General features: G+C 36.6%; 1 protein-coding gene across 6 annotated transcripts in view; it reads left to right on the top strand.

The window, feature by feature from the left end:
• Positions 1-618: 618 nt before the first annotated feature.
• The window catches only part of DMD (dystrophin), a 2,273,580-nt gene continuing 2,261,755 nt past the window's right edge, over positions 619-12,443 (top strand). For all 6 annotated transcript variants that reach the window (XM_046672830.1, XM_046672828.1, XM_046672833.1 and 3 more), the window contains exon 1: positions 619-704. In XM_046672830.1, coding sequence (XP_046528786.1) covers positions 623-704 — 82 coding nt within the window. In that variant the 5' untranslated portion in view covers positions 619-622. The remainder of the gene's footprint in view (positions 705-12,443) is intronic.

Below are 12,443 nucleotides of genomic sequence, written 5' to 3' on the forward strand. Positions count from 1 at the left end.
TATGCTCGGCCTATATTCCCCATTTCTGGTCAGTGCATTCAAATCAGGATACAACGGTGGGGGATACACACGTGTAAGTGACCCAGATAGCTAAAGCAAGTGACCCTTCTCCTCAGTGTAGTCATCTTATAAGTGGCAATGCTAAATCATTCATGACCTCATGTGCTGCTTTTGGCAAGCTGCTCCCTAATTGCTCCTGTTTTTGCATCGATTCTGCGCAGCGTGGAAAAGCGAGGCTCCAACTTGCTTGTGGATTTATTGACCACCGGGTCCCTCCTCAGCTTTCACCTTCCAGGCCTCGCCCACTCTATTTTAGAGTCAGGAGCTGGGAACAGCACCTGTTTCCTCCTCTCCAAGCATGGGCTGGGCATTTTGACGGCTCCCCCTTTCAACCAACCCAGGTGTCGGTGTTTCTGCGTTTTCCAGCTTACCATTCCTCCCCGCCCCCCCCCACGCATCCCTATTTCCGTGGCTGAGGGCCTGGGGAAGAGAGAAATCCGCCCTCAGACACACCAGATCCCCAGCTAGCTACCTGCTTTGGAGAGCATCAGGCGGACCGCGCGGACCCACCTGCCTCCTAAAGTTTGGGGCGTAGGGGAGCCGTGGCACGTAGCGTGGGGCTATGGCTCAGCCCGGGGGTCCGGAGCAGACCCGGGAAGATGCTGCTGGAGACGGATTCACCGACGTCATCAAGAGCCGCGCTGGTAGGACCTCGCTGTCTTGCTTTTCAGTTAGGGTTATACAGCGTAACCCGCTACTCTCCGCAGAGGCTGTGCCCTGGAAGTTAGTACAGGGTTTCGGAAAGTTGTGGCGCTGAGCGGAGGAGCAGCAGGGGGCTGTCACCGCGCCCCCGCGCGTGGGGAGGGCGGGGAACCACGCAGGGCGCGTCCGAGGGAGGAGGGGGTGCTGCTCTCCGGGGAAGCAGAAACTCAAGTTTTCCTTTTGGGCCAAATGGATATTGGTGGGGGATTTCTTTTTTCCCTAAAGAAAGCCAGTCGATATCGGTTTTATTATAGGATGGAAACTTGTTTTAAAAATTAAATATAAAGAACAAACATACCAATTTAAAATATATATATATATATATTGTCGTAGCCTTGGAGGAGGGAGGGCTGGGGAGGTGTGAGGAGGCATGCCTTGTCAGGGTGTGGCCAAGTGCAGGGTTAAGAAAGCTGAGAAGTTTCACTTCCCTTCATATCTGTGCTGAAGGAAAATGTCAGGGGTGACATGAAGGCTTGCATGCCTGGAGCATAACTATACGAGTTGAAAACCAGTAAAGCAGCAGGAATGAAAAGTCTGAGGTTTTTTGCAGCGCTTCCATAGTGCGCTTTCCCGCCACGTGTAAATTTCATTTGTTATGAATCTTCTGATGTTTGGTAGTCTGGCGTACATATGCAAACGCTTGTAAACTAGGATAGGTCTTTAAAGCTGTAAATGGAAGCAGCTGTTAAGCTTTCCCAAAGGATGAAGTTTCAGCTGCTTGAATCCGCTTCTCTCGCCCTTGGAAATGCACCAAATTGTGGACAGCAAAATAACAGGACCATTCTAGTTTTGTTTGCATACATTGCTGACTCTTGATAGAGGACAGAGGTATTAAGTCACTGTCCAAGTGTATTTCTGAAGTGAGGTTAAAGAAAATTTCACAGTAGAAAACAAAAGTGGGTAAGAAACATAGGAGGTGGGTAAACTGCAGACCAGCAAAGAGTTCAGAAGATGGTAGAGCAGGATTTCTCTTCACAAGTAGTGTAAGTTGGTAATGATGCTTCAAGTCAAAAAGGAATGGTGCCTCTGACAATGCTTGGGAGAAATAGTTATTTCCAACTTTAAAAACCACACTTACCTTCTTTTCCTCTTCCCATTAATAACTTAACGAGCTTCTCAGATTTTAAAGGAAAGCGTGGTATACTTACTTCAATGGAATGCCCTTATCATTCAGCACCTAGGATAATAGAATCGGCTTTAAATAGTTGCCCTGAAATAATAATTTGAAAAAATACTTTGGGTAGTTTCATACATTGCTTCAAAATTGCTGTTGTTTATACATTTTATTAGATAGTAATTTGTAGCTGTGATTAACTGAAATATGCCAAAGGATATCTACTACAAATCTGTTACAGGGTATTTTGGAAAAAATGTGTTAAAGATTAATTCTACAAATAATTCTATTTATTATCGTACTACTTCTACACTTGTCAGTGCATGAGTGGAGGAAAAGATTCGCAAATATGTTCTGGAAAGTATGTGAGTTCGTGTGTTTTAGAAACGGCTAGTTTAACTCCATCTCTAAAGAAAATTCAATCTCCCTTTATATAACTTTGGATCCCATGTTAGATAATACTGTTGAGAGTCATTTTTTAAAATGCAATGACTTCATTGTTTTGGGTTTTTTTTACGTTTATGAAATTAAGCTTTTATTAGAACTCTCATTTGAAGAGTAAAAGTAATGAGCAAACTTTTATTAGAAGTTCAGGTGGGGTGAGTGATCCAACAGCTTATTTAATTTTCAAAATCTACCTGTATCTTTTTGAAAGATCATTCCCTTTAAGGGTTTAGAAGCCATTAAATAAAATATAAAATAATATTTGCTTTGAATATTTGAGTTTCTGTGACTTAATGAAACCAGGGTGGGTGGGTCTTTTTGTATTTTTTAGGTTTTGATTTTGTTTTTTTGAATTCTGAAGCATAAGGGGTGGCTGCTATTAATAAATGCTTTTTGAAGCCAATTGTTATGCACGGCAAAACGTAATGTGGTGGGTCTAACAGTGACGCCAAAAGAAGCAAACCTAAGAGCTTGTTACACTGGCAATATCTATTTCTCCCTCCTCCCTTTCTCTCTCATACATTAGTTTTGTTCTAGATCTAGTTAAATGGCAAGTGAAATTTTAGTGTGTTATTACAATGTCTCAAAGGATATAAAAATAAACTTTACATAAGATGGTTAATTATATTTTTAGTGGCACTATTGGAGATTGTTTCTTATACTGTAATAAGCAGGACTTTCTTTTGAAAATTGAGGACACAAAGATGAAGATTATAATATATATTTATACCACAAGGTTGCACTTTATTAGATTAATTTTATAGAATGGTCTTGGTTCATCATTTGATCAGCAGTCACAATAATGTGGAACTTTGAGTATCATTTATTATTTTTTCCCCAGCACAACTGCATATTCTTATCTCATTTCCACAAGGGGCAATGCTTTTATGTGGTTTGGGTTTACGTACATGGCCTCAATAATAATGTGAGTGCCACCCGTGAGAAGTCCTATGCCTTGGGTGAAAACTGTTGCTACAAAATAAAAAACTAACCCAAACCAGAACTTGCACTCTTTGAGATAACTTAAAAGGTAAAATCTCAGCATTTAAAAGCATTTCTATACAGTGTTTTACAACTGTCTTTTCTTGTTTGGATACCGAAAATATGGGCACTTGATCTCCTATTGATTGAGTATACTTTCCTGTAATTAGAAATAGCTCGATGTAACATAAACAGCCTCATGCTGTTGATCTTTTTAAACCAGATGTAAATTTAACTAGCCCTGATTTCTTTTATGATTTTTTTTTGTGGTTTGTATTCATTTTACATCTCCTGGCACATCTTTAGATGTTTTACTGGCACAGAATAAAACGTGAATAGTTGAGTAAAGCGTATCTATGGATTTGTGTCATGAAAGGTTTTTTAACCTCTGAAGACTGAAGTGAATTCATGTATTTTCTTTAGAACAAAATTAGCTAAGCAGTTTTTTGTTAAAAAAAAAAAAAGTATAAAAAAGATTGTTCTTGGTCTGATCTTGGAGTCTGCTATAACAAGATCTTTTTGGTGACTAATTTTGCATTGGTGAACTCCAACTATGGAAGATTGTTATATCAAAACTTTGATATATTTTATTTTGCCTATCCATAGTGACTATAAAGAGCCTATTGTAAAAGACCAATATATAAAAGTTGGTCTAAGTGACTATTTTAAAATACTCTTGACTTATTTCTTTAGTACTTTAACTATCCTTATTAAAAACAAGAATACAGTGTAATTGAACTTATTTTTTCAGTTTGAGGTAATGCACTTAAATTATCCCTTCACAGTAATACGCTATTAACAATTGGATATTCTCGGAATAAACCAAGAATCAAATTTGACAAAGATATTGGGGATTTTACAAGGGAAAAAGAAGCAAGAAGACATTTTGAATAACCATTCTTTCAGAACTGCCAATTCTTTCAATTGGAAATATTTTCTTACTAGGCCATTTAAAATCTAAAGAATCACTCTGTTGATGAAACGTGTATTTATCCATCCCAGGAAAATTATATACTCATATTATCCTGAAGGAGTGGGGCAATTCATTGTACACGCTTGTACAAGACCTGTTTTGGTGCTTAAAAAATAAGATGGGTGTTAAGATTTTGTTTTGCTTTAATATATAAATATTTTTCTGAGCCCTTGCTAAGAAAATTTTAGGGAATACTTTTCATAGATAATAGCTACTAAAGTATGTTGTACTAAATTGCAAGTTGTATTTTGTTTTAGGCAATTGGTTATGACAGCCTCCCTATTGCAAAAATAGACCCAAGGACTATAAGAGTAGAGAAACTTCCATTCTAATTCTGGATTACAGATAGAGCCATGGAAATTTGTGGGACCTAAACAGGTTTTCATGCAAGTTATTTAACATTACACCAATGTTTTCAAATCTATTTATTAATTTTTCTTGGATGTGATAGTGAATTCTATTCTTCAAGGAAAACATTGGAAATTTTCCTGTTGAATTCATATTGAATGCATTTGACTTGAGACTGAGAACAACTTCTAAGTTTCTACTTAAAGTTTTGCATGAAGTTGGTAGCTGCTCCCAATTTAATAAATTTAGCCAATTTATCTTGACATTCAGTAATTCTGAGGTCTACCTTCCCCTCTCTAGAAACTCTGTTCTCTATTTTAATGAAATTGAAAGTAATGTTAATGAACTCTAATGGTTTTGAGAAAGTGTAGTTAGTTATTAGGGAAATATCCAATGATGTACTGGAGCTAATTTGCACTTGCTCATGGGAGCCGATTGTGTGAATCTCTTCCTATCTCCACGTTCAGTGACATCACGTTAGTCTGTTGAAATTACCATGGTGGGATTATTTATACCACAGAAATCAGCAAATGCTACTATCAGGGCTTTTTCTTTTTTTGGAGCTAGTTATTAAATATTTACCAGTGCAACGCTGGAAATATTAATGAGAGAAGTATAAACTTGGGAAAAAATCCATTATGTTAAGGGTGTGTATCACTTTGGTATACATTCCACTGAAAGTAACAGACAGAATAACCATCTATCCATGGCCTTCACACATTTTACGTAAGATATCTGGAGGTAGGCTTCTTCTGGCATTGGTTTGACATCTCAGTGATATCAGAGCTGGTGTCTCTGTGAGTCTCTTGGCCTTTTCTTTCTGATTAGGAGTTCACAGCTAATGATGCTAAGATTGTGAAAATTTAGCTTTTATTGCCTCTAATGAATTTTGGTAAGGGAGAAGAAGGCTAAGGGGGTAGAAATGGTGTTGAGGATATCCAGTCATAGGAACTGGTTTACTTCGTTCATTTCTTAACTGTTGAAGCTTTTGTCATGGTAACGCATATAGTGCTGTTTAAACACTCAGGTGCTCCTGCTGATGCAATCATAAATTTAAGTTAGGCTTGAGTCATGAGCTCTTGCTTCTCCTTTCCTTAAAACAGATGAAGGCTTTCATAGTGCATGGACTTAAATCTTTAATAGCTGTGACTCTGTGTCCCTAGTTTAGGGACTGTAAGTCACCCTTTCAGTTCTGGTCTCCAGTGAAACATGACCCTTCTAATCCCATTAACCTGACATGCTATTTTGAGGATGGGCATAATTTCACTCTGACAGATGACCACAACTGCAGGCATGCCCAAAAACAAGTATAGTGTGTACATGGGGGATGGTATAGGGCTATATTTTAATCTAAGAAAGCTGGCTGGAATGACCACATGTGAACACTTTCAGGACCTGTTTTGTCATTATAGTAATGGAAAACTGGTCCACGTGAGAAGCAATTTTTATTGTAAAATGTCCCCATCCGCCCTATCGCTTCTCCACACTCCCCTGCTCGCACTGCCCCTTCTTGTAACATACGTGAAGTACTGAGGATGAGCTGCCAACTCTGAATTTGCATTGTTTAGGGTAGGAGAGTTCTATTATCATCATGTATCTATCCTGAGGAATTGTCTTTCACTTGTTAAACCATCACAAAAATGAGTAGAAAACAGAAAAAGACATTCTTTTTGTGGCTTGAATATATTTCAAATACAATAATTTTACATGGATGTATTCAATTTAAAGAAGTTCTGACTCAAAGCAAATAGTAACAAGGATCAAATCCATGGTATGCGTTTGCTAAAGATTAAAAGAGAACTGAATTTTAATCAAAGAGCAAAAAGAGAGAGAGTAGGTTTGATCTGGTGGGGAAGCCACTGGTTGTCTATAGCTACGTCTTCTAAGTTAAAGAATATTGGTTAAGCTCTTCGGAAAATTCACAAGCAGGAATTATCATTTGTGTATGACTGGATATGGAGGCAGGAGTAACTCTGATGCTCCTGGCAGTAATTCTCTATACTGAGCAATGTGACTACCTCAGGAATTGTTCTAAAAATATGAAGGCCTAGGCCCCTCCTATAGAGCCTCTGATTTATTTTGATTGTGGGGTGTAGACCTATGTACTGAGTCTCCATCAGGAATTCTAATGAGCACCCAGTTTTGAGAAGGTCTGGCTTTTTTTTTGCCAACTTGCTTTTGGTTTTTAATCATCACAGGAACCTTCCTAGGTTGTTTGCTCTGTGGTGACTGTTGAAGATTCCTGTTTTTCCTATGATTACAGTATGTGAAAGAACATTGGCACTTCTCAATTCACAAGCTCTCAGTGATTTAGACTTACAAAGTATATATACCCTTGTCTATGCTGTTGCTCTAGGCACTCTGAAAATACCACCGAATATCTGTTGTATCTATTGTGATAAAAATCAGAGGTAAGAGGACCCGTGAATTAGAAGAATAGAGACTAGCCTAAAAATCAGGAGTAGCTGCCAGAATTTACCAGTTAATAGCCTGATTAGTCATTCCTACCTAAATGTGAAATAACTTCAGTTGCATTCTTTCTAACATTCATCTGAGATAACCTACATTTCCCAGATTGGAATTTTGCATGGGGGCAGGTTGGAAGAGAGGTGTTCTTGGATGTAGAGGTCACAAATTGGCAGATGACAGGGAAAATGAAGCCCAAGGGTATGTTTTGTTGGACATGTAGTGTCAGAAAAGGACGGAGGAGTCCTTGGAGTATATACCTTTAGAGCCCCAATACTCCCTATAATTTTGAAGCGATATGTAACACTACTCTTGGATGTATTTCTTAACTCACATTTCCTGCTTGAACCCAGAAGGCATTCTTTTGTTTCACCAATTTTGGAGCTTAGAAGAAGAATATACACACTTGACCTTATGATGATGATGTAGGAGATTTGAGGAGAGAATAAAAGTGGCAAAAGGGACTTGATAAAATTTAGGATTCTGATATATATAGGTAGTTTTAATGTAGTCAAAGACAATTGTGTGTGTGTGTGTGTTTTTTTTTTTTTTGCATTGTTCCTGTAATCACTACACCAAAAAAAGAGAGGGGGAGTAACTTCTCCTCTCTCCTATTTCTTTCTTCTATTTCCTTCCTCTCTTAACCTTCCCATTCCCTTCTTAAAACCTGTTGTCACTCCTCTCAGAACTAAAGGTCATGCCATCAATACTGTAGTACAATTAAATTACAATACAAATACACTCCTTTGGAATAGCTTCGTCCCTTTGCCACAATTTTGTAGCATTAGGCCCATGGGGAAATACGTTCCAAGTTTCATTATGCCAACTTTCAATTAAATTTTCAGATAAATCTTGTACAAATTTTGGACTGCTTGCTCTTTATTTTACAACATAACTGCTATGTTTAAAAATTTTGACTCACTTAAAATTAGGTTTATAGGTTGATACAGGGACTATCTGCTATAATTACTAGAAATATCCAGGACGGATATCTTATTTCTCTACTGCAGTGGTTCTCAAACTTGTGTGCATCAGAATTCTCTGGAGGGCTTGTTCAAGCGCAGATCCATTTGCCTTGCCCTCAGTTTGATTCAGAAGTTGTCGAGTGAAACCTGAGAATTTTCATTTCTCACAGATTCCCAAGTGCTGCTGATTCTGCTGTTCTAAGGACCACATTTTGAGAAACATTGCTCTATTATAAAGTTAGGAAGGAATTAGTGAGCAATTGCTGATCACTGGTTAGTAGAAACATGTAGGAGTGGGTGATTCTTTGTTCCAGGAAACAAGGTATAAGATTATTTAGAACTGCTGGAGATGGAGTTGTTCCTACTGGTATATATCCCTGTGACGTTAATATGAGTGGCCACTTAATACCTTCTGGCTTAACCTCTGCCTGTGCATTGAAAGGAGAAGGCCAAGGCAGTTGAAATGACTGAAAACATCTATAGACATAAGTACTTGTTAACTGGAACTTTATCATAAATTCTATGTATCCTTTGTATGTCTTTTCCTTTTAAAATACTATTTAATTAAAACGGCTACAACTAATTTTATATGATGTGTATGTGTGTGTATTTGATGTCACAGATGAACAGGTGATAGTACAGATGGCCCAAGTTCTTGGTTATTTGCCCACACCAAGTATGTTCCCTAGCTTTTCTGCTTTACCAGGAGTGTAGCAGACACCCCTCCACCCATGTCCCCCAAACACGCACTTAGCCACTAAAGGTAGATAACTATAGAATATATTTTTTAACAAATCCTAAATTCTTCAAAAGAAATAGCACCAATCAAAATTATTTTAACTAATATTTTACTGTCTACCACAGTATGTCAAAATTTTCTCCTTAAATTCTTCATTAAATTGTCCTGCTGTTGAACTTGAACAGTTTTCCAGCTTATACTTCATCGAACACTTTTTCCATGTGCTATTAATACTATTTGATGGCCAAATAAGTTTGGGACACATGGGTTAAATAAAGTTAACAAATTTTGTAATGCCTAATTTCTGAGAAATTTTGTTAAGCTTAAGTGCATGATATAAACTTCAAGAGAAGACTAGAGTTTTCCAAATCTATTTTATCAGGGACTTTTTGAGAAGCATTTGGGGATTATTGTTTCATGGAACTCAATTTGGGAAAGAGAAAATAGCAAGCATAGGTATGTATGAATTAGAATATATCAACCCGTTGACCCATTGGTTTATTCCAGCTGACTTGTCTGTCCAATTTGAAATACTCTTTCCTTCCACACTGCTCACTGCTTTCTCTAACAGGCTATAAGGCCTTAGTCCCTGATGACAATCATCCCAGTTATAAGGGAATCATTCTGATTTTTTTTTAATAGCATACAATTTTTGTAATGATTTGTAGAGAATGTTCTATAAAAAGTTAACAGAATATAACTAAAATAAAAATCAGATAAATGACCCTCATCTAAACTGTTAACATTGTGACGTGTGTGAGCATGTATATATTTACACATGTATGCATGTACACAGACACAAGGTATAATTAATATATATGCATTCTATATAATCAGGATAAAAGTAATTTGTATTTCTGTGATACATAAGTAAGTGTGGTAAGACAGACATATGTGAGTATAAACATAATGTTCATACTATTTTCTAATATGATTGTATTACATTGATGTACAGAATAAACATATCGCCACATTATTATGTTTTCTTTGATAATGCTCACTTCAGTCAGATGTGGGTGGCACATTAGAATCACCAACGTGGGATCCAAACAGGGCTACTCATACCCCCAGAGTCTTTGAAATTACTGTAAAATATATTGTGGGGAGAGTTGGAGGTGAGATCTTACATCCACCCATAAAAAGATGTTTTTCATTAAAATATCTCATAAATGTGTTTTATACCCTGATTTGGCTACATAATTATGTGAATCATTTAAATCTTAAGAGTCTGTTTCACAAAGACAGACAGACAGGGACTGGATTAGTTCCTGGTCATTCAGAGATATGTATAGAAGAGAATATTTAAATAGATATAAAAGATTGTGCAAAATGAAACTTAGTGGATGAGAAGAAGGAATATATGGCATCAGAAAGACAGAAAATTAAGGGGAAGAAGTCTAAACTCTGCAATATATTGAACAAAGATGTCTAACTGGAATAAGCATTGGGTAAGGGTGCAGATGAAGTAGTGCTTAAGGTGGACTGATGAAGAATGCTTGATAGGGAGGTGGGACTATTGAGTCTGTCAAGTGGTTTGAACTGCAGGATACTTTGATCATTACATACATTTTAATAAGATAGCAATGTGAATTTGAGAATTGACCTGAAAATGTGAAAAATAAAACAAATTCTATAACTCTGATATCTTGCTCCTGATACAAAAATGTTATTAATTCCATTCTTCTGTCTATATATTATGACATTAAATAAACATTTATATTAAAATTAAGATGATTTGACAATATTTGCCTTGGCCAAAGTCATATATAATGTAAACTACCTTATATTATTAGTTAACATATATTAATCACCATAAAATCCCAATGCATTCTCTAAGTTTATGCTTGGCGGATTACTGAGGTCATGTAATCATAAGTTTGGGAATGGGCTGGTTTTGAATTACAAATGGAAATTCTTATGAAGAACATTTCCAAAATAAACCCCATGAGAAAATGCATTATTAATTATAGCTAGTCAAATGTGAGAAACGCTTACTTTTTCGTTTCATAGAAATATGTTTCATAAGAGAATAACTATTCTCTAACATTTTAAGTCAAAAACAATTTGGTTCAGGGTAATGGTCATATTACAGATATTTCTTAAAGATTTGGATTAAACTTCTAGATAAACAACTCAGTTTACTCATTGAATCAAAACAGTGGCGATATATTTTTTAAAAATATTGATGTGTCCTGGACAAATCAGGTTAAAAAGCAATTAAAAATCTGTGTGTTGGATATACTTTAATTCGATATAGGAAGATAATATAGGGTATGCTAATATCCAAAATAAATCATGCTCTTATTTTGTGTTTTCTTCCTGTTCCTAAGAACCAAAACCTAAATGAAACTGCCATTTGGTAGTAGTAATTATTTTTCAGGCAAAATAAATCAGTGTCTCCAATTCACTCTAGTGCAATTTCTCCAATTTTTCCATCCCTTCTAATAGTAGAAAATGTTTACGTTAAAACCAATGAGGAAATTGCTTTCGAGATGTCCGTGGGAATTTTGAGAAAAGGAACAGAAAATTTCATTTTTAATTAAACCAGATTAGTCTGTGAAAATCATAATTACTGATAGTTATACTTTTGCCAGTGTTTATGAAATATATAACTAAATTAACACATGATAAGAGTCCTCTGAAATATTCTCCTAAATGACACGAAGTTATCTATTCAATGAATTTTTATTCTTGGCAACTTAGTACAATTGTAGATTTTTTTTTCTCTGTCAAGGCTATGGTTTTTCATATGAAGACAGATTTTCATCTGTTTTCTTTTCACTGAAACCTGGAGAATGCACAGTAAGTTGTGGACTTATATCACATGCTCATACTATTACAAGCTTACATCTATTTTAGAGTGAAAGTTGATATGCTGAGAAGACTGCTTAAACCCCAGTGATATCAATTAACTAGTAAACTTCGAAGTCTTCCTCCTTATTCCCACCAACTTGCCGCTAAGAAATGCTGCTTCCCCTACATCCCTTGAAAAAAATGCCTATTGTCTCTTGTCTTTTGTTCTGAAATGTTATTTCCATATTCCTACTTTCCCATGCTTGCTTTTTCCCATCTTATTTCTTTCACGTACTTTTTACCTTCTTAAACCCACACTAAAATACTACTGGAGTGTTCTTTGATTCTTAGTAAAGTTTGAGTTAATATGAGTTCAGAGGTCCTATTTGCAGGAGTAGAACGGCATGCCCTTAAGGCAGGATAACACTGAGGTTTCAGCACATAGTGCTCAAAAACATCAATAAATAAGGCGCTATTGAAAATTCATGGTATGCCTCTTACCAAACTGAGACAAACATATTTCCAACACGATGTTGCAGAAGTAACTCCAAACTAGGAATCTGGGGATCTGGCAGGTCTGTGTTCTAATTTGATTCTACTGTTTAACTCATTGATTTTAGCAAACATCGGAACCATGCCTTTCTCAACTCAAAATGAGTTTATGATGTGCCTAAAAGTGAAACACAATCTTTGGGAGCCTGGGTGCAATGGATGTGGGCAAAGGGGATGGAAAGAGAAAAACAAAATAAATACTCAAGTGAAGCTTTTTGAAAAGGGAATGGGCGATGCCAGCATGGTACAAGCACAGACTATAGCATGATGTAACAGTGGAATAGGATGCAGATCAAGTTCTTTTTT

Source organism: Equus quagga, chromosome 10, assembly GCF_021613505.1.
Source record: "Equus quagga isolate Etosha38 chromosome 10, UCLA_HA_Equagga_1.0, whole genome shotgun sequence".
Lineage (NCBI taxonomy): Eukaryota > Metazoa > Chordata > Mammalia > Perissodactyla > Equidae > Equus > Equus quagga.